This window comes from Danio aesculapii, chromosome 24 (assembly GCF_903798145.1).
Source record: "Danio aesculapii chromosome 24, fDanAes4.1, whole genome shotgun sequence".
NCBI classification, from domain to species: Eukaryota; Metazoa; Chordata; class Actinopteri; order Cypriniformes; family Danionidae; genus Danio; species Danio aesculapii.
In genome coordinates this window covers 20,806,148-20,828,415 of record NC_079458.1, presented here as the reverse complement: position 1 = coordinate 20,828,415, position 22,268 = coordinate 20,806,148, and the positions used below count along the sequence as shown (strand labels likewise).

The 22,268-nt window shown below is 41.0% G+C and overlaps 1 protein-coding gene across 2 annotated transcripts in view; it reads left to right on the top strand.

The window, feature by feature from the left end:
* Positions 1–22,268, top strand: part of flt1 (fms related receptor tyrosine kinase 1) — a 68,238-nt gene that overhangs the window by 31,236 nt on the left and 14,734 nt on the right. For both annotated transcript variants that reach the window (XM_056450388.1, XM_056450387.1), the window contains exons 11-19: positions 483–603; positions 3,942–4,050; positions 4,591–4,896; positions 17,076–17,222; positions 17,302–17,433; positions 20,097–20,203; positions 20,287–20,422; positions 20,504–20,608; positions 21,624–21,737. In XM_056450388.1, coding sequence (XP_056306363.1) covers positions 483–603; positions 3,942–4,050; positions 4,591–4,896; positions 17,076–17,222; positions 17,302–17,433; positions 20,097–20,203; positions 20,287–20,422; positions 20,504–20,608; positions 21,624–21,737 — 1,277 coding nt within the window. The remainder of the gene's footprint in view (positions 1–482; positions 604–3,941; positions 4,051–4,590; positions 4,897–17,075; positions 17,223–17,301; positions 17,434–20,096; positions 20,204–20,286; positions 20,423–20,503; positions 20,609–21,623; positions 21,738–22,268) is intronic.

Sequence of the window (22,268 nt, the reverse complement as noted above, 5' to 3'; positions counted from 1 at the left end):
GGCGGTGGGCACACAGTCACGGACAAATACCCATCACCACGGCCCACCACAACCTTGCCCCAGAGATAAGAGACCTTTTGGAAGTGGCCTGGATAAGATATAAATGCCTAGAAGTTGGTGTGCAAAAGTTCGGAACTTCGGAAGCATGGCCTGGGATGGTTTACAGGCAGGAAAGGGAACACATCCAAACCCTACACACTGCTAATTATGGAACACTCTAAACGAGTGTCACTGTATCCTGATAGATAGACACACACACACATACACACACACACACACACACACACACAGAATTCCAAAAGAAATTCCATAAGATGACTAGAGTGAAAAATGAATTCCCAAGAGACCTGCGATCGGAAGTTTCCGCTTTCGGGCTGCAGCTGCGCCACACATCTGTCTTGTGACATCACTACACTTGTGAACTGAGAGTGCTGTCTCTCTTCCTTTTTCTCGTCCTCTGTCTTCCTCTCTCTCTCTCTAAGATGTGAGAAGCCTCCTCCTTCGTCCTGGACTGCAGTCAGAGAGAAGACCGAAGTCACGTCCACCCACAATCCCATCTTGATCATCAGCCACAGACAGGAAGTGTTAGAAGGGAAGAATAAGGTGAGTGTTCTGGTGGGAGGACTGATCATAGGGGACATGCCAAATGATACAGGAGAGGGCACACAAGAACTCCCTTGGGATTCCCAAAAGCAGGTCTCCCCATTCTGTGGAATTATGTGTTCTGCCAAAGGCCTCAAGATAACAGCAATCAAGCTGCAGTAGTGGTTCGTTCTGGAGGTGGATAGGCAGGTGTCCTTCCTCTCTGATTACTGGAACAACATTAAATGATTTATTATTTGGAGAATACTCCATCTTCATTCTCCCCACTTGTTCCTGAGTCTGCATCCTTGTTGGTGTTGGAACAGCAATAAAATAATACAAACAAATGCAACAATAACAAATAATTTTAGAAAGGCATTGTGTAAGAGGGATGGGGGAAACTGATGACATGAATTTAGGCCCACAGAAACACACTGAATTCATAACTTGAAAGTTGTTGATTTTACCCTGTTTGGTGAAGGATCTTAACCTTAGATCTTAACCTTTTATGTATCATAGGTCTTAATATTAGATACTCCTCCTCTTCCAATACCTTAATAAACACAGCAAATATTAGAACCTTGTTGTATAGGAAACTTAGAGGGAATAGAATATGACAACATGCAACTCTCTGAATAAGTTTCCCAATTCCCATGAAGAAATCATCCCATGTTGATTTTATGGTCTTAATTCTGTCCTGTATGGGGATGTATGTTAACAAGTATTAGTTTGTTAAATATTAGAACCTTCTTCTATAAGAAACAACAACATAATCTTATGTGGTGCAATCTGCCTGGTAGAATACATTACATTCCTATTGAAAAAAACATGTTGGTTTCATGACTTAAAACATTTAGATGAATGAACCACCTTGTATAAGATCCTATAGGACAGAATCCAATGGTGAGAAACCTAACTGTTGGAATCAAACTGGTACTCGTTAATTAGAATTAGTAGTATTAATTGGTGGGGGCCACTTGGTGGCTCAGTGAGTAGCACTGTCACCTCACAGCAAAAAGATTGCTGATTTGAGCCTCAGCTGGGTCAGTTGGCATTTCTCTGTGGAATTTGCATGCTCTCCCCACGTTCACATGGGTTTCCTCTGAGTGCTCCGGTTTCCCCCACAAGTCCAAAGACATGCACTAAAGGTGAATTTGGGTAAGCTAAATTGTCCGTAGTATATGTGCTGGTCCTCCAGGTTGGGGGTTGAGCATTGGGCAAACGACCCACATCCTAAAAAGTAGATGTTAGAAAACACCAACATGGTGCGGTCAACTTCAATATAAATGGCCCTGGGAGTGAGTATTTTGATAAATGTTAAATCTCTGTATATAAAAAAATTTGCTGTTATTTCTATTCTAATTTGGATCTTTTGGTATAATTGCAACTATCTGATTGATACAGTACACATTAAAACCTTCTTGTCTAAGAAATGTGGGGGAATGGAATGTGATGGCAAGCAATTCGGCTGAATCCGTTTTCTATTACTATAAACAGACATGATGATTTTATGGCTTAAATGTTGTTGGTTCAGTTCCATTTTGGAACAGATAATAACCATTGTGAGTTAATATTAACATCTCCTTGGATTAGGAACATGGGGGAAAACTCAATCAAGTGACAAGCAATCTTTCAGAACAGATTCCCCTATTCCTATGGAAAGATATGTTGCTGTAAAGACTTAAACAATGTGGATTCAGTATCATTTTGGGATGGATTGAAACTAGTATCAATTTTATAAATGTTTGAAAATCCTTGTGGATGAAACTTGGGGGGACAGAATCTGAAGGTAAGCAGTCCAGCTGCCAAAATTTGTTCCCTATTCCCATGAGGAGAGATCGGGGATGGATCTCAGACAGTAAGAGTATGACAAATATTAGAACACCCTTGTACACTACCTGACAAAAGTCTTGTTGCCTATTCAAGCTTTAGGAACAAAAAATAATAACTTGACTTCTAGTTGATCATTTGGTATCAGAAGTGGCTTATATGAAAGGTAAAGGCCTCTAGATTACTCTTATTTTACCAAAATAAAATATGATCATGTCTTGATTTTGAATTATTTAATTAGGACAGTAAGGTCTGACTTTGTTTATACTTAAGTGTTGTCACTTAACAGACTCCCATGAGCTTAGACGATTGCATTCATACATCTCTGCTTTGAAAGTCATCTGAAGTCATCTGAAACAGCAAAGAAAGCGTTCTTGCAGAACTCCCAGAGTTCATCAAGATTCTTTGGTTTCATCTTCAATGCCTCCTCCTTCATTTTACCCCAGACATGCTCAATAATGTCTGGTGACTGGGCTGGCCAGTCTGGGAGTACCTTGACCTTCTTTGCTTTCACAAACTTTGATGTGGAGGCTGAAGTATGAGAAGGAGCACTATCCTGCTGAAGAATTTGCCCTCTCCTGTGGTTTGAAATGTAATGGGCAGCACAAATGTCTTGATACCTCAGGCTGTTGATGTTGTCATCCACTCTGCAGATCTCTCGCACGCCCCCTATATTGAATGTAACCCCAAACAATGATTTTTCCTTCACCAAACTTGACTGATTTCTCTAAAAATCGCTGGTCCATGCAGGTTCCAGTAGGTCTTCAGCAGTACTTGTGATGATTGGGATGCAATTCAACAGATGATTCATCAGAAAAATTTACCTTCTGCCACTTTTCCAAATGATCAACCAGAAGTCAAGTTATTATTTGTTGCTCTTACAATTGGAATCAACGACAAGACTTTTGTCAGGTAGTGTATAAGAATCATGGGGTGAATTGGGGAGAACCTCACATTATGAGAAGCGAACCATTATTCATGATAAATCATCAACCCTTAAAAGTTGTTGATTCTGTCCCAAATGAGGATGTATCTCAACTTGTAAGCATTTGATAAGAAACCAGTAAACTTCATATAGCAGACATAACAGGAACATAATCTGATAGCAAGAGAACAATTTTCTGAACAAGAACAGAACTTTTCATAGTCATCAGCCTGTGGCAAGTTTATGGTCACTATATAAAACCTAATTTTTGGCTCAAATTTTGTGGCTATGAGTAATTGAGGAAAATCGTTTAGGTTTGTCCTTTAAAAAAAATCTTAACACAGTTTTCCCAGTGAGAACTTGGTCACTGTTGGTCCTTGATTGACATTATTATCAAGAAAAGTTATCGCTGATTGAGCAAGATTAGGGTTTGAGTAGGGATTGTATTATAGCTCTGATTGTTTGATGAATGCAGTTCCTGGACCAACAATAGAAGTTGATCCAGGAACATGTCCTACTTAAGGAAATCACATGGTCTGAAACTTTCCAGCAGTGTTTTGTTTGCACCTTTGCTTGCATGCAACGGTTGTTTCTTTTTCCACAGACTGTTGGAGTTCTGACAGTTGGTGAAGCACTGGTTTCTGGCATCTATCGCTGTGTCACATCCAACCTATTAGGCAGAGATGAACTAGACATTCCTTTCTATGTCACAGGTATTTTATATAAGTCAACATTTTACCTTGTTCTCCATGCTCCCTCTCCCCCTCCCATTCTTCTTCTCATCCCGCCCTCCTCTGTCCCCTTGTTTTCGAGGGTTTGCTTTCAAGCTGTGCTAAATTCGGCCACAGTGGATGTAGCCCATCCTGACTGTTGTCATAGCGACAGGGTGGAGGAGTGAACAGGAACCTGTGGCTCTTATCAAACTGCCTCCTCGTGCGCCGCATTATTTGGGGAACGCTGGTGGTGTTCGGGAAAGATAAACATTATCTTCCATCAGGAAACCCTCGAGCGGTTTCCACGGGAAATTTCAAATAGCTAAAGTAAATAGCGCGCCTTTACACTAGCGTCTTATTGCTACTTGCACTGACAATGGCTATTCAACATTGTCATCAAAGGTTACAAAAAATGCTGCTTTGTCAACACTTCAAAATGGCCTCTCTGTGCTGTTCCAAGACTTTTTGTTTCCAATAGGACTGAATGTGCTGTTCAGTATCACTGTACCAAACCTGTCAAACTTTTGTCCACCTTCACAGATGTCAAAGAAGGCCTTGTTGCATCTTTAGAGGAAGAGCCTAAAGAGGGTGGTGACCTTCGTCTGCTATGTATAGCCAATAGGCATCTCTATTCAGACCTGTCATGGTCCAGAATAACCAGTCAAATCACAGTTTGGGACGAAGCTTTGGGTCTTGATGGGGAGCTCATGGAGGGCCAGTTCTCGCACACTCTGCACTTTAGGCTGAAGAATTTGACTGCACAGGATTCAGGAACGTACCGCTGCTCTGCCACACACCTGCTGACAGGAGAACATATACATCTAGATACAGCAGTGGAGGTTACAGGTGTGTCTTTAAGAATCCCTATCCTCAACATACACACACACACACACACACACACACACTTGTATATATGGTTTACAAGGACTCTCTATAGGTGTAGGTGCAAAAAATGCTTATTATATGTCTTTACTCGGGCAACATGATGGCTCAGTGGATAGCACTCACTAGTCATCTCACAGCAAGAAGGTCACTGGTTCGAGTCCTGACTGCGTCAGTTGGCATTTCTGTGTGAAGTTTGCATGTTTTACATGTGTTGGCGTTGGTTTCCTCCGGGTGCTCTGGTTTCCCCCACTTTCCAAAGACATGCGCTATAGGTAAATTGAATAAACTAAATTGGTCGTAGTGTATGTGTGTGAATGAGTGTGTATGAATGTTTCCCAGTACTGGGTTGCAGCTGGAAAGGCATCCGCTGTGTAAAACATATGCTGGATAAGGCCTTGATGAATAAATGAAAATGAATTAATGAATGTACTTACCCTAACCCTTCCCCTAAACCCAACACTCACAGGTAACCTGTGGAAGATTTTGAATGTCAAACAACCCCTTTAAGTATGATTTTAAGCATTTTGAATTACAAGGACACAGGGTATGTCCTTATAAACCAACTTAATATAATACAACAAGGTCATACCCATGTCATTATGCAATTTCGTGTCCTCATATACCACATAAACCTGCACATACTTATTTGTACAGCTGTTTAGGGACTTTCCATAGATCAGGGCTATTCAATTAGTTTAGTCATGGGGGCCAGTTCATGAAAAGCATCCCAAACGAAGGGCTGGAGAGATATGACTGATAATATGATAAGAGGCCAATATGCTGTATTTTTGCTCCTTAAGACACCCACGTTGTATTTTCTACATTAAAATGTTAATATATTGTATTTTGAAACTACATAATATCAGTGCATTGTACAATAGGCTTTTTTAACAAACATTCAAATGTTTTATTTCAGAGCACAACAAAAGCAGTGCATTGCTTCAGTAGGCTTCTTCTACATTCAGACACATTCATATGTTTTGAACTGCATAACAATTAGGGATGCAACAATTGTATATTTTGGTTATATGATTATAGTATGAAGAATAATCATGGTTTCACGGTTATCAAGTCTAAATGTATATTTAAGCTTAATGTAAGTATTTAGATTAACTGTTGTTATCATCTGCGTTTGTCATGGATTGGTCAGGCTCTCACGACCCCCACTCACGAAGATCACCATCACCTGACTTCTAATGAGCACACAGCTGCATCACATTCACGAGCACCAGATAAAAGCACAGCACTCCAGTCGCTCATTGTCCGGGCTCGTCTCGACGAAAGCGGACAACTGAGCGACCACTCAGCGTAGTCATCCTCAGCTAAAACAAACGATTTACTTACCTGTTCTCTTTGTATTCCTCCTAGTCTTCCTGGTCCTCCCGAATCGTCCTGTCTTTCAGTCCTTCCAAGTCTGTGTCATCCTCTGTCAGCTGTATCTGGTGTGTGCTGTCCATCCTCGTGTATTCCTGTTACCCAGCCACGGAGGAAAAGACCCCAACATCATTCCTGATCCTCCTGGCTATCCTTCATGTGCTCCTTGTTGTCATTTAATAAACACCCTAACGTTTCCTTACCTCTGTCTCCTGTCCGCTTCATAACAGAAGCCCGGACCCATAACGACGACAACATGAGCACCCCCGATCACCTTCAAGAGCTGGTGGACCAGTTGAAGCGGATTCTACAGCCACCAGCTCCACTTTCCAACGCACCACCAGCACCGAGCACTTCCGCCTCCACATATCTTCTTCGGCCCTTCCTTCCAGTCCCATGGCCCGACCAGCGCCCTACTCAGGCGGAGCGGGGGAGTGCAATGGTTTTCTGTTACAATGTTCCCTCATATTCGAAATGCAACCTTCTCTATATCCCACAGATAAGTCGAAGATCGCCTACATCGTATCTCTACTCTCTGGACCTGCACTTAAATGGGCTGAGACGATCTGGAACCAAGCCGGGCCGGTCATGAATTCCATCACTACCTTCACGGAGTATTTCAAAGAGGTGTTTGGACGTTCTGATGGGGAAGTAGCCGCTGGAGAGCAGCTGTATCATCTAAAGCAAGGTACTCTATCTACACAGGAATATGCTCTCCGGTTTCGCACTCTAGCAGCTGCAAGTGGATGGAATGAGAGATCGTTGTTGACCACAGTACCGGCTCGGCTTGGAACCCACTCTCCGAATCCAACTGGCCACATTAGATGATACAATGGGTCTGGAGAGATTCATCCAACATTCTCTCCGATGTTCCGATCGTCTCCGTTCCTATCAACAGGACACCATCACCCCCTCGTCTGCACTCCTCCAATCGCCTGAGTCAACAGCCTCTCCAGAACCAGAACCCATGATAATAGAGTCTGGAAGACTGACATCAGCGGAACGACAGAGGAGGCTGACCCGGGGTCTGTGTCTATACTGCGGTGTCAGTGGACACACCCGTATGGAGTGTCCCCTTCGTCCCATTCGGACTTCAGTGAGTGTATTCAGTACGAATATTGAACAATGTAAACCACTTACTACCACCGTACAAATAACTACTGCCTCTATTTCTCTCCTTGTCACAGCCCTCATCGACTCCGGGTCAGCAGGGAACTTCATCTCCCAATCCCTCTGTCGTCAACTCCACCTCCGTACTGAGGCGTCCTCGCATATATACCAGATACAACCGATAACCCAGTGCACTCGATCTTCGACCCGTATCCATCGACAATGCGAAGACATCCTTCTTCAAGTGGGGTTGTTACATCAAGAGAGGATTCAATTTCTGGTTCTGGAGGGTGCAAATATGGACATCATTCTAGGGCGCCCGTGGCTGGTGAAGCACGATCCCATCATCTCTTGGGGCACAGGAGAGATAAAGAAATGGGGATCTGGATGTACACCTGCCTGTTTTCCAAATCTCCCTCTTCAAGGTCGGAACCCCATTTCTTTGTTTGCAACATCGGTCGAGAGCCCTCCTGAGAAGCAGTCTATCCACATTCCTAAGGAGTACAGCTCCTTTCATGATGTCTTCTGCCCCAAGAGAGCTTCCCAGCTACCGCCGCATCGGCCATGGGACTGCGCGATCGACCTAGTTCCAGATGCCCAGTTGCCAAGAGGTAGGATCTACCCGCTCTCGCTTCCAGAGAATCAGGCAATGGAAGATTACATAAGGGAGGCTCTGAGTCAGGGGTACATACGTCACTCAAAATCACCAGCCGCCTCAAGCTTCTTCTTTGTGGCCAAGAAGGACGGAGGGCTGCGTCCATGCATCGACTACAGGGTCCTAAATAACGGTACAGTAAAATACCGATATCCCCTTCCTCTGGTACCAGCCGCTTTGGAACAGCTCCGAGAAGCTAAAGTCTTCACTAAATTGGACCTCCGCAGCGCGTATAATCTGATAAGAATACGTGAGGGGGACCAATGGAAGACAGCATTCGTGACCCCTACTGGCCATTATGAATATGAGGTCATGCCTTACGGTCTGGTCAACGCCCCCTCCGTATTCCAAAACTTCATTCATGAAGTCCTCCGGGAGTTTCTTCACCACTGTGTAATAGTGTACATAGATGACATCCTCATTTACTCCCGGAGTGAGGCCGAACATCGCCAACACGTTGCGGAGGTCCTACACACATTGAGAGAACATCACCTCTACCTCAAAGCGGAGAAATGCTCATTCCACCAGAAGTCGATTCATTTCTTGGGATACATCATTGACCAAACCGGTATACGTATGGATGGGAAGAAAATTGAGGCTGTTCTATCCTGGTCAGAACCCACTTCCATTAAGGAGCTCCAGAGGTTTCTTGGGTTTGCTAACTTTTATAGACGGTTTATCAAGGACTACAGCAGGATTACATCACCTCTCACTAATCTCCTCAAGGGTAAACCCAAAGGACTGGAGTGGACCAAAGAAGCAGCCGCAGCCTTCCGCCTTCTTAAGAAGGAGTTCACAAGGGCCCCACTCCTGACTCATCCTGACCCAAATCTTCCTTTCGTGGTGGAAGTGGACGCATCCACCACCGGCGTCGGGGCAGTATTATCTCAACATCATGATACACCGCCCCGACTGCATCCCTGTGCCTATTTCTCTCGGAAGTTGAGCCCGGCGGAGCAGAATTACAGCATAGGAGACAGGGAGCTTCTAGCAATCAAGCTAGCCTTGGAGGAGTGGCGTCACTGGTTGGAGGGAGCCAAACATCCGTTCCAGGTGATCACAGATCACAAAAACCTCCAATACATCAAAGAGGCCAAGAGACTATGTCCACGTCAAGCCAGATGGTCACTTTTCTTCTCACGTTTTGATTTCTCCATTTCCTATCGTCCAGGACCCAAGAATCTAAGAGCAGACGCTCTCTCTCGTTTACACGAGCATCACGATCATGAAGAACTCCCAACGAAGATTCTTCCCGAACACATCTCCATTTGTCCGATCACCTGGAACGCTCCTCCAGTCGTTGCCACTCCGGAAGCCCCTGCTCCGCCGGGATGCCCTCCTCATCGGCAGTTCATACCACCTGAACACCGGGTAGATCTGATCCACTCCTTACATACCTCGCTAGGCACTGGACATCCAGGGATCAACAATACTCTCTCGCTAGTATCCCAACGATTCTGGTGGCCAAACATGGCAAGGGATGTGAGGCAATATGTTCAGGGCTGTAAGGACTGTGCCCAATCCAAGAGCCCACGTCATCTACCCGCTGGAAAGCTCCATCCCTTGCCGATTCCGAACCGTCCCTGGTCACACCTAGGAGTGGACTTTATCACTGACCTCCCTTCGTCAGAAGGTAATACCTGTATTCTAGTCATAGTAGATAGATTCTCAAAGTTTGTCAAACTAATCCCTCTGAAAGGTCTTCCCACAGCCTTTGAAACTGCCGACAATATCTTTAATCAAGTCTTCAGGTCATTTGGTATTCCAGAAGATATTGTGTCGGACAGAGGTCCACAGTTCATCTCACGTCTATGGAAAGCCTTCTTCAAGCTCCTAGGTGTGGCCGTCAGCCTCTCTTCTGGATATCATCCCCAAACCAACGGGCAGACAGAGAGGAAGATTCAGGAGGTGGGACGGTTCCTGAGGACCTTCTGCAGTGGTCACCAGAACTCCTGGAGCCAGTATTTGGGCTGGGCAGAATATGCCCAAAATTCACTGCGGCAACCCTCCACCGGACTCACGCCATTCCAGTGCGTCCTGGGCTTCCAACCACCGCTCTTTCCCTGGGATGGCGAACCATCTGATGTCCCCGCAGTGGATCACTGGTTCCGGGAGAGCGAGAGAGTCTGGGACGAGGCTCATCAACATCTGCAGAGGGCAGTCCGTCGAAGCAAGGTAACCGCCGATAGGAGAAGGTCTGAAGAACCCAGATACACACCCGGACAAAAGGTGTGGCTATCCACCCGGGACATACGCATGCGACTGCCCTCTCGCAAGTTAAGTCCCCGATTTGTTGGTCCCTTCACCATCGTGGAACAGGTTAACCCCGTCACCTACAAACTACAATTACCCTCTCACTACCGTATTCACCCTACATTCCACGTATCACTCCTGAAACCCTATCACGATCCTGTTCTTCCCTCCACAGAGCCTGACCACGAAGAGGAACCCCCTCCTCCACTGCTCCTAGAAGAAGGAGCCGTCTACGCAGTGAAGGAGATCTTGCGTTCCCGACGTCGTGGTGGCCAGTTGGAGTACCTGGTGGACTGGGAAGGGTACGGCCCCGAAGAAAGGACATGGGTTCCCAGAGCTGATATTCTCGATCCTAGTCTCATGGTGGAGTTTCATGAGAGCCACCCTGAGTTCCCAGCGCCTAGAGGCAGAGGGAGACCACCACGGCGTCGGAGGTGTCGGCCCTCAGGAGCGGGCCCTGGGGAGGGGGGTACTGTCATGGATTGGTCAGGCTCTCACGACCCCCACTCACGAAGATCACCATCACCTGACTTCTAATGAGCACACAGCTGCATCACATTCACGAGCACCAGATAAAGCACAGCACTCCAGTCGCTCATTGTCCGGGCTCGTCTCGACGAAAGCGGACAACTGAGCGACCACTCAGCGTAGTCATCCTCAGCTAAAACAAACGATTTACTTACCTGTTCTCTTTGTATTCCTCCTAGTCTTCCTGGTCCTCCCGAATCGTCCTGTCTTTCAGTCCTTCCAAGTCTGTGTCATCCTCTGTCAGCTGTATCTGGTGTGTGCTGTCCATCCTCGTGTATTCCTGTTACCCAGCCACGGAGGAAAAGACCCCAACATCATTCCTGATCCTCCTGGCTATCCTTCATGTGCTCCTTGTTGTCATTTAATAAACACCCTAACGTTTCCTTACCTCTGTCTCCTGTCCGCTTCATAACAGCGTTCATACATACACAATCATTTTAATAATAATTCGTACATCTAACATATCTTTTGTTTACATTGCACTGAAAGCCACGCACAACTCTCACCGCTTAAGCGTGGCGCTGAGAAGCCTTTGCGATAATTAACCGTGACCAATTAAAGGGCAGTTAATAGTGAAATCGGCTAATCGTCTTTTCTACAAACATATTCAAATGTTTTCAGCTGCCCGCGCCTCTCGCTTAATGTATGGTGACTCACGCTCTACACAGCCTGCAACTGCAGCTTGTGCTGTATTGAACAGATGCACATTACTTCATAACTATAGAAGCAGTTTTTCGACTGAACTAAATTCATTTTTGATGTCTTGGTCACACTAATTGGAGGACCGGAACAAATTGCCTAGGGGGCCGGGTTCGGCCCGCGGGCCATCAATTGAATAGCCCTGCCTTAGATGTAATGATTTGTATACTGTACAAAGACTACACAGTAAACCCAAGCTCTCACAAGAAACAATCTGCATGTACTGGTATTGACAACACAGGTTTGTTCTAAAAATGTAGCCCTATATACATTTCTGGAGATCGTGAATTATGTAGCCAGAAGTACGTATGGCTGCATTTCACGGGGCGGTATGACGCCATTCCTTTTCGCGCTTACCAGCTGATCACTTACCTCCATAAGGACGCTTTCCTGCTGTTACCAGTTTGTCCAGTTAGCTCACCATGAATGTCGGTGGACTTTAGACGCAAAGTGGAGTTGACCACGACAACAAGGTTTAAGTCTGTGGAGAATGGTTCCAGAAAGTGTGTAAGACGAAAACAGAAGCCAAAAAAGAAGGAAATAGCTGGGTGAGAATGTGGTAAAATGTGGTAAAAATCAGACTGGGGCTTTTTCTGAATAGCTTTTTAAATTTGTCAGTTGAGTTTAGGAAAATGGGTGGGCGGGTCAAACTGTGCTTTTAAAAACACTATTGGTTGGGTTTAGGGAAATGAGTGATCGGGTTAATCTGTGGTTTTTAAAATATTATTGGTTGGTTTTTTTAGTGAAGGAGGAGGGTGGGTCAGTCGATCAATCAGTCAGTCAGTCATTCAGTCAGTCAAACAGTCAGTCGACAGCAGCAAGAGAACAGCAGGCACGAATGGCACTTGGGAGAGAAATTTGAGATCTCAAAAAGCATACACAGTGGCCTCTTGTGGATTCGCGAATACAAAAACTGCAAAAAAACGTACTGTAGCTCCTAGGATGTATTTGGTGCCCCCCGGCAATATATATAAGGGTGCGTTTTCAGAATAAGCCTGGATTGGGTATTGAATACTTATGGAGACATTTGGTCCCCACAATGTTAGGGATACAAGGAACACGCACACATGCTCTCATTAAAAGAATAGACTATCCCAATCTGAACATTCTGTTTGATCTGATCATCTTTTTATCTGCTTTATGTTGCTCCTCACCTGGAAAATGTTTCATTGTGACCAAATTGTCCAACACAAAAAATGACACTGTAGACTATATTATGTATAATCTATGTTGTGTTTAGAGAAATATTGACAGACCACTTTTAAGACTATTATTAACCAATAACAATATTAACAACAGAATGTTTAATGCATATATAGTACTCTTTATAGAGTTTTGCAATCATCAAACAAATCAATCACATCTCTATAATTTCAGTAAAGTACAAGTATTCAATAAATGGCATTATTATTACAATAATTACATGATATGCAAGCGAATCAGAAACTTTGGGTTACTCAGGGTAAGAACACAATCAACCACAGTCAGTTTTCCCAATAATAAGTTACTCATCTTTTAAATAGTCCCATAAGGATATGCTTGCAGACACCCACACATTTAGAAACAGACGCGGAAAGAGAAACAAAGAGAGAAGAAGAGAGACAGAGCAAAAGGGGTCCTTGGGAACTTGGTTCCTCAGCTTCCTGTAGCCCTTCTCTCCAAGGCTGAACGAAGCAGGACTTCTTTGGTGTGGGAATGAGATCAAGTTAGGAGGAAGAGCACACAATGGCACTTCCCACCATGCCACATTTACAGGCTGCTTCACATGGCCAAAGAACAATCAGCCAATCAGCCACTGTCACAGAATAAAGAAAGAGACAATTATCAATTGTGTCCTGGAGGACAATATCTGAAACAGAAGTCAGATTATTATTCCACTCCTTTATGTAATCGAGCTTCGTGTAAAGGGTGTTGCTGTTCTTTAATATTCATCTACATAAATTGACATTATGTACACTACATACAGCAGTGTAAACCAAAGCAATAGTAGGTATCCTTGGCCGACTAACCCGGAAATATTGCTATTGAGTGCACAAAAAGCTGAATGTGTCATTGAGACAAAAAGGGATTTTGCTGAATGGCACCAATCCAATGGCTGCAATTCAAACATTCCAGACCTCAATCTGTAATGAAAGAAATACAGCTCACAGTCTATTCACACTTTTAACAATGGTGAACCACGTCGCCTGTAAGTCACTCAGCAGCTTTATAAGGCGGATATGTCATGCTAATGCAAGTCCTTCTGGGACATTCCCACTTATGAGTTGACAGATTATAATAATGACGTCAGGTGCATTCAAGTCACTTTCGCTGATATAAGATGGTGTTGTACCTACTTTGATAAATTACAAGAAAATACAACAGGGTTTGTTAACTCTGCTTATAGACCTTTTTCATCTTAGAAGATGCTTCGAACTTCTGGTCGACAGCTTGATGCATATAAACACGTCACATTCTGACAGCTATGAAACAATAGTTTTAATCTATTTTACTTGCTTTTAACGTCTTTGAACTAATACTGCTGTCAATCAGCGCCACCTCCTGGACTGATTATTTAAAAAATGTTATCTAATACACTGTAAAACCCAAAAAGTTAAGGTAACTCAAATCATTTAAGGAAACTGATTGCAACAAACAATTTAAGTTAAAAAAAACAAATCCTAATGAGTACTGTCAACTGAATCTATTTGAGTAAATGAAGCAATTTGAGCACAGTAAAACCCAACACATGAAGAGAACTCAAACCAACTGAGTACTGTAAAACTCAGTAAGTTAAGGTAACTCAAACCATTTGAGGAAACCGATTGCTACAAACAATTTGAGTTAAAAAAACGAATCTATATGAGTACTGTGAACTTATTCCATTTAAGCTGATGTGATGAGGTATTTAATTAACACTAAGTTCAAAAGTCTTTTCATATGAGTAGAATTAACTTTCAGTCCATTTTGAGTTAACTACACTCATTTCATTTGATAAAGTTGACTATTGGGTTTTACAGTGTAGGAGCCTCATCATCGCAAAAGTGATCATTCTCTCTCTTAGTTTCAAATATATAACTAACTCAAACAAATGTAATTCACCAAAATGTTTGACACACACACGTACTGTCACACTGACACATGTAATGAAAGACTGGCACAGTGAAAATAAAGGGCCACTTTGAAATGAAAGAAAAACACATACCATGGTAAAAAATCAACATGCAAATCAGCCAGCAGCGTATCCATAACTTACTTTTATTTTATTTTTTTGGAAATTGCATGGCTTACATACTTGTTAAGTTTCATGCCAGTAATATGGTTTGCTCTATAATGCAGTGATCTATGGTGTGTGTGTGTGTGTGTGTGTGTGTGTGTGTGTGTGTGTGTGTGTGTGTGTGCGTGTGCGTGTGCGTGTGCGTGTGTGCGCATTGAAGAGCTCCTATGTGCAAAATAACAGCTGACAGGTCGGGAACACTGATGCTGTATTTCATCTTATCTGACGACAGACCAGTGGTGGAAAGAATACTGATAAATTATACTCAAGTAAAAGTACCATTTCTTGCCCAAAAATGTAGTGCGAGTAGAGTAAAACTATCTGTTGTAAATATTACTCAAAATATGAGTAAAAAGTAGACCTTTCAAAAGTGAGTATTACACTGGGAAATGTTGATGCGTTTACATGTAATTTGTGCATGTGTGTAAACGTAACATTCTGTAGTGCATTAAGTTATTGTTTAAGGCCATTTGGGTCATCATACAGTAAACATCCATCATCTTCTCATCAGTGACATTCAGTCTAAACAGTCTCTGGGTCATTGCATGCAAAAAAGTATCTTCTTGGACCAGTTTGCTGCATGTTTTAAGATAGTTAAGTATGATGCGATATTTTCTTTTTTGTGCAATTTGATTGGACAGGAATCACAGGACTGATTCTAATCCCATAGACAGGAAATAATAAAGTAGTGACTGCAGTTTGAAGGAAAGTAGTGGAGTAAAAGTACTGATACAGCAATAAAAATGTACTCAAGAGAAAGTAAAAGTACACATTTTTAAAACTACTTAGTAAATTACAATTCCTGAGAAAACTACTAAATTACAATAATTGGAGTTTTTATAATCTGTTACTTTACACCACTGCGTCAGACACTGAATTAGGAGAACGTTTTTCTCTTGTGCTACAACCGCATCGGACAGAAGAATAATGGCTTTAACACACATCTTTCAAAATCAAAGTTGTGGATCACAAAAACACTCCATAAGCCACTCAAAATGGTATTGACAACCATTTTCAGATCAAGATTTACCAGTTGTAAATGCTGTAATTGGAAGTTCTAAGCAAGCTAACCGAAGACACTGCTCACTCTGGCGCCATACATGCTGCAACGAAGAAAAGGTTTATAGAAAATGAATGTGTTTTGTCACTGACATCCCACAAGAATTGACTTGAATTTCACCCAATGATCTGTAAGAATGGTATATATGATAATCAATATTTGAACTGGATCAAATACATTTTTTTATTGTCCTAGAATGGGTGTTCAATAGTTTTAGGATAACTCTGATTTGTTTTGAATCACTTCAAATGTTGACTTCTGTATATAACTCTCTATTATAGTTGATTCCACTATGTTTCTCGCTGATGCCCCACCTGGTAATTTAGGGCTTAAAGAAAAGTTTGAGCTTCCCACTCATAATAACGATTTTGTGGTTCCACTCATGTGCATTTTACTTTAAATACTATTTGTCCAAAATGACTTGAACCTACAAAAAATGTCTCATATCAAAAGACCCTGTTAAGTATTTTTTAAGCATTTTGAATTACAAGGACACAAGGCATAAAGCAACTTGATATAGTACAACTAGGTCATAAGCATGTCATTATGCAATTTTGTGTCCTCATAAACCACACAAACCTGCACACACACTTGTATGCACAAGAGTTGACTTGAATTTCACTCAATGATCTATAAGATATATAATGGTATATATAGTAATCAATATTTAAATTGGATCAAATACACTTTTTTAAATTGTCCTAGAAAAGAATGGGTGTTCGATAGTTTTAGAATAACTTGGATTCGTTTTGAACCACTTCAAATGTTGACTACTGAATATAACTCTCTATTATATTTGATTCCGCTGTTTCCCACTGATGCCCCCAACCTAGGAAATTAGGGCTTAAAGAAAAGTTTGAGCTTCCCACTCATAATAACGACTTAGTGGTTCCATTCGTGTGCATTTTTACTTTAAATACCATTGTCCAAAATGACTTAATACTACAAAAAGTGCCTCATGGCAAAAGTCCCCGTTAAGTAAGTTTTTTTTAAGCATTTTGAATTACAAGGACATTATTACAACTTGATATATTTCAACTAGGTCATAAGCATGTCATTATGCAATTTTGTGTCCTCATAAATCACATAAACCTGCACACACACACACTTGTATGCACAAGTGCACAAATTCGCTCAGGTGTTCATGAATTCAGATGTTCAGGAGGCTCATGCATATTAACCCCTCTATCTCTCACATTGTGCAGTTCTGCAGGCGCCGGTGCTGCTGGGAAATCTGAGTGATCACAGTGTTAATGTAAGCAACTCTATCACTCTCCACTGCCCTGCTCGGGGAGTGCCACAGCCACACATAACATGGTATAAGAACCAAAGGAAGCTCCAGCAGGTGTCTGGTGAGACTAGGAAGTGTACTTTTTAAATGTTTAATCGTTGTATAAAAATATTGTGCATAAATGTGCATGTTATTGACAGGAATCATGCTGTTTCCAGAGGAAGGAACTCTTCATATTGACCGAATTACGGTTGAAGACCAGGGATTTTATACCTGTCAGGCCACCAATGAGAGGGGGTCTGTGGAGAGCTCCGCCCACATTTGGGTCCAAAGTAAGTGTACATGAGTGTGTGTTCACACTTGGAAAGTATGGTTGAATTTAAACAAACTCTGGTGAAATTGGTTTGTAAGGGCAGTTAATTTGGTTGAAGGTACCATATACTGCATAAGTTCAATAAGTTCAATTGTTCTCAGATATCTAAATAGTAAGTATATGACTTATGTCAGTTCAAAAAAACGCCGGAAATGCTTTATTATGTTTGTTTATTACTCCATAAAATACCCCTAGAGTCAGAAGGTCCATGATTGACCATATTTGGATCGGTTGTGAATATCAACGAGCTCCGCTCTCACGGATAGACAAAGACACACACATACACACACACAAACAGCAAGATGAAAGCTGAACATGGCAATATAATAATACTTAATTTGTCAAAAAAATTGTTTAACAAACAAAGTAGATCCCTGGATAAATATTTTTAACTTGATAGGTGGAGGTTTATTTTATCTACATGAACAGAGTGAGTTCTCTAATATAAACCCATCAGAGTAACATTAACCTATTTTGCTCACGATATCTGTTGTGGATAAAGGCAAAATTATAATTCAACTTGTCAAATGAAACCGATAGTAATGTATTGTGTTGTATTATTAAGATATAATGTCAAAGATAACACAGCTAGGATTTTATATCGTCCTCTGCATAAACAGATGAAGGTTTCGAGCTGTGATTCGACACGTTTTAGCAGTCTACATGTGTTTGCTGAAACATACACATCAAATTTCATAATAAACATGACACTTTAACAAAAGAGACAATTAAACATACCTTATGCCTCCCTGCTGAATAAATGTATAATCTGTAAATCTTGCATTTTGCATCCTGACGCGAGTTTGAACATGCAGTCGCTGCTCAGTAAGGCATAGTAAACATTTTAGGTCTCCCGTTTTTAAAATGATTGACCCACATACATAGTAAGTTAAATATAAACTTTAAAGTAACTAAGGGAGGAAAATGATCATTGTTGTCTCAATAGGAAACATTGTGGCTTATTAAAGTCTGGGGTGTGCATATTAATGATCCCAGAGCTATATATAAGTCTGTGTTCTCCTGATGATGCGCCTGCTCATCAGGTTTGGATGAATGACCTAAAATACATGCAAATTATGAGGGGATGCTCCGTGAGTCATGCAACAGTCTGCTTTGTGTTCTGATTGGCCTTTTGTCCACTGGGGTTTTGGCACTCATGATGTATACATGAGATCAAAAAAACAATCATGTCTTAGGCTCACGGTATGCCCATTTCCATTTACTGATCTCTAATTTTTCGACTATGCCTAGGTTGATATCTACCACCCTGATTTTTTTTCGTTAATGTACTTTTTTAACGGCCGAGTAGTACATTTAAAATCAAAAGCAGTACCTACTGAGTAGTAGTCGATTTCGGACACAGCCCCAAAACTCATTGTGCACTTCCTAACAAAATATGGTTGTGTCTCAATCATCTTCCTAGCTTCCAAGGTCATGGATCAGTAGGTCATGTACATGAATTAGGGCACTGGTAAAGACAGGGGTGAGCTCAATTCATTACAGATTGGGACACACTAGAAAGTCCTCGTTGTACAACATCAAATATTTTTTAACAAAGTAATTTTAGGAAGTTTTTATAAGTACATTAAAGCTAAGTAATATGATTGTTTTATATACCAGCAACATTTCAGCCATTAATCAATTCTAAATGTTTACTAGATTGTCCCTAACCTATCTAGTTATATGTGTGTTCATGTTAAAACTAAATAAAATAACAGATAACAAATTCGTCTAACATCTCTCAATTGGCGTTATATTTGTTATACATGTTTTTCACGCTCCTGAACTCCCGCTTTCAAACTTCCACCCTGATCAGTGCCTGGACTACTGAACAAGGGAACTGATTGAGGCGCACCCTAGTGTGGTTTGTCTGATATATTAACACAATGTAAACCAAATACAGGAAATGATGTCACAAAATGCGACCATAAAAAGGATAGAATGCTTCAGTTAGTAACCCATTCTTAAAATGTTATAAATGTTGTAAATAAACTTATGCTGATTATACATCTATGGAAAAAAATATGATTGTTTTAATCATCTTAGATTTATAAGGTATAGGTTAGAGTAAAAAAAATGTATTTATTTTTTTAGTACATAAAGGTCTGACATTTCTTCCTAATTTAAAATGAAAAGACATACTTTCTTTCAGAAAGTGACAAGAATAACAAATGTTTTCATTCACATAAGTTTTCTAAAATGGATCACTATTAACATGACAGAAAACATGGCACTTTTTGTTATTTTTTGATACAAAAGTTTCTCTAAATGACACTGTTTTTAGTTTTTTTTCTCACACTCCCCTATTTACTCGGTCCCATATTTAGTCAGATGCTTCTAAACTGAGTGCTGAAGGGAGACGTTCACGCTGTTCTCTTCCGATAGGTCAGGAAGGAAACTGTCTCCCGTTTTCATTTCCCACAGATGGCCTTGGCTTTTCAACCCTTAAATTGTTTACCTATTTCTATGTAGGTTCATTTGTTTAGCTATTTCTATAGAGGCCGATGCATAACTCACAACCTCTATAGGGAGTTGTCAAGCTCATGGGGACAAATCTAATCTGGGTCATGTCCCAGTCTCTCTTTTTTCTTTTGTGACAACACTTATTTATGTGTCCTATAGATTCATCTGAATCCCTTTCTCTGGAGATCCCGACTCTAGCATGTACGTGTGTTGTGGCCACACTCTTCTGGCTGCTTCTCACACTGCTGATTCGGAAACTTAAACATGTGAGGGCCAATAAAATGTTATATTGTATACCTATATTACTGTATTGTGTAATATATAACTTTATTGTCTGGCTCATTCTCAGCCAAACTCTGTTAATGGCAAAGCAGAGTACCTGCCAATCATCTTGCACCCAGGGGAGGAGCCTCTAGTCGAGCACTGTGATAGGTTACAATATGACCCCGCCCAATGGGAGTTTCCACGGGACCGCCTTAAACTGGGTAAATTGTGTGTGTGTGTTTAAGTTGTATTGATGCGCTTATGCAGTATACTAATATGCAGTCTATTATGCTGTTTTCCAGAAAAGCCCCTGGGACGAGGAGCATTTGGGCGAGTAATGCAGGCCTCGGCTGTTGGCATTGGCAATTCAGCCAGCTGCACCAAAGTAGCTGTGAAAATGCTTAAAGGTATATTCTTAAACATGAAAACAGCTACTCACACATTCTGATGAAAATACAGGTAGCCTTCTGTTTGGCTAGAAGTATGCAAAGAAGACATCTTTAATGTAAAATCAGATTTTAAAGGTGTTTCTTTAGAGCAGGGGTGCTTAAACTTTTTCATATAAAGGGCCAAAAACCAAACTTGATTGGGGGCTGTTTGCCGAATATATACCAAACTATATAACAATAAATTTGTCAAGGGGAATTTCCTAATTTATTTGGTAATATTAAAAAAAAAAAATAGAAAACGTTTCTTTAAATCATAATAACTTATTACAGTAACACATAAACAATTCCATTTATAACCCTATGGAGTTCAATGCTGAATACACTAGTCGAGCTGCTCCTGCCTTTACCTTGATTTGCTCATAGATGACTTGTGCATTGTCCTCTATCTGTCAAGTGACTATTTACATTTTAAAAGTCTGATTAATTTACAACATTTAATTGAATCATTTAATTTCAGTTGGCTTATTTTGTAGTTTAGCAATAAAAAGGTTCAATTCGAAATGACAATTTCTGTCAAAGGGATTCGCTTCAACCCTCTCCATCATTCTCACTCTCTTGTCAGATGGAATGGTGGGCCAAATCAAAGGTTACCATGGGCCAACTTTGGCCCACTGGCCCTACTTTGGGCATCTCTGCTTTAGAATGTGTAGTAAAAACTACATTAAAGCACTCATTTTGAAAAAGAGTGTGTGTTTAAAATGCATAAAGGAAGATTTATAATTCTGAGCTGACAATTTTTAATAAATGGGCGATGCCTTTGTGCCGAAATGGCGCAGCAGACATCGGGCAAAGTTGAATTTTTGTCATTTGGATCATCTTTGTTCAAAAATGCTCTTGAATGGAGTATACTTTGAGAGACTGTACGGTCAGCTGTGCAATCTGAAGTATACTTTAGTCTTCACTGTCAGAATTGCGTGCGTGTGTGTGTGTGTGTGTGTGCGTGTGTGTGTGTGTGTGTGTGTTGTACCTGCAGATGGCGCTACTCCCAGTGAACACAAGGCTCTAATGACAGAACTGAAGATCCTCAATCATATAGGTCATCACATCAATGTGGTCAATCTTCTCGGCGCATGTACCAAATCAGGAGGTCTGTATCTTGCCATTCCCCTGAAAAAAAAATGTATAAAAAAGATAAAATAAAAATTGAGTTTTGACTGACTCAAAACTCAATTTTTGAGTTTTGAGACTTTTAAATGTAAAATTTTAAAATGACTATTAGAGACTTTTAAATGTTAAATTTTATGCCCTTTGACAATTATATTGTTTGACAAGATGTATATTTTAACAATTGCTCTTTTCATCTTTTTATTTATCAGAATATGCTGAATATTTTATCACAAAAAAATAAGCAAATAAGCATCACTGAGATCAAGAAACATTTCTTGATCATCAAATCAACATATTTTATTTTAATATTGTCATTTAAATCATTTATTTGGATAAAATGAAAAAAGTTTTACATTAAAAGGTTGTATGTTTACAGACCTTAAATTTGGAAGAAAACTTGTATATATTATATGCATATTTAAAGAGAGCATATTTTTCAATTTATACATATTTCAGAGTTTTGTAATAAATGATAATATCTTTGTTTAAACATTTGAAGACACACTATCAG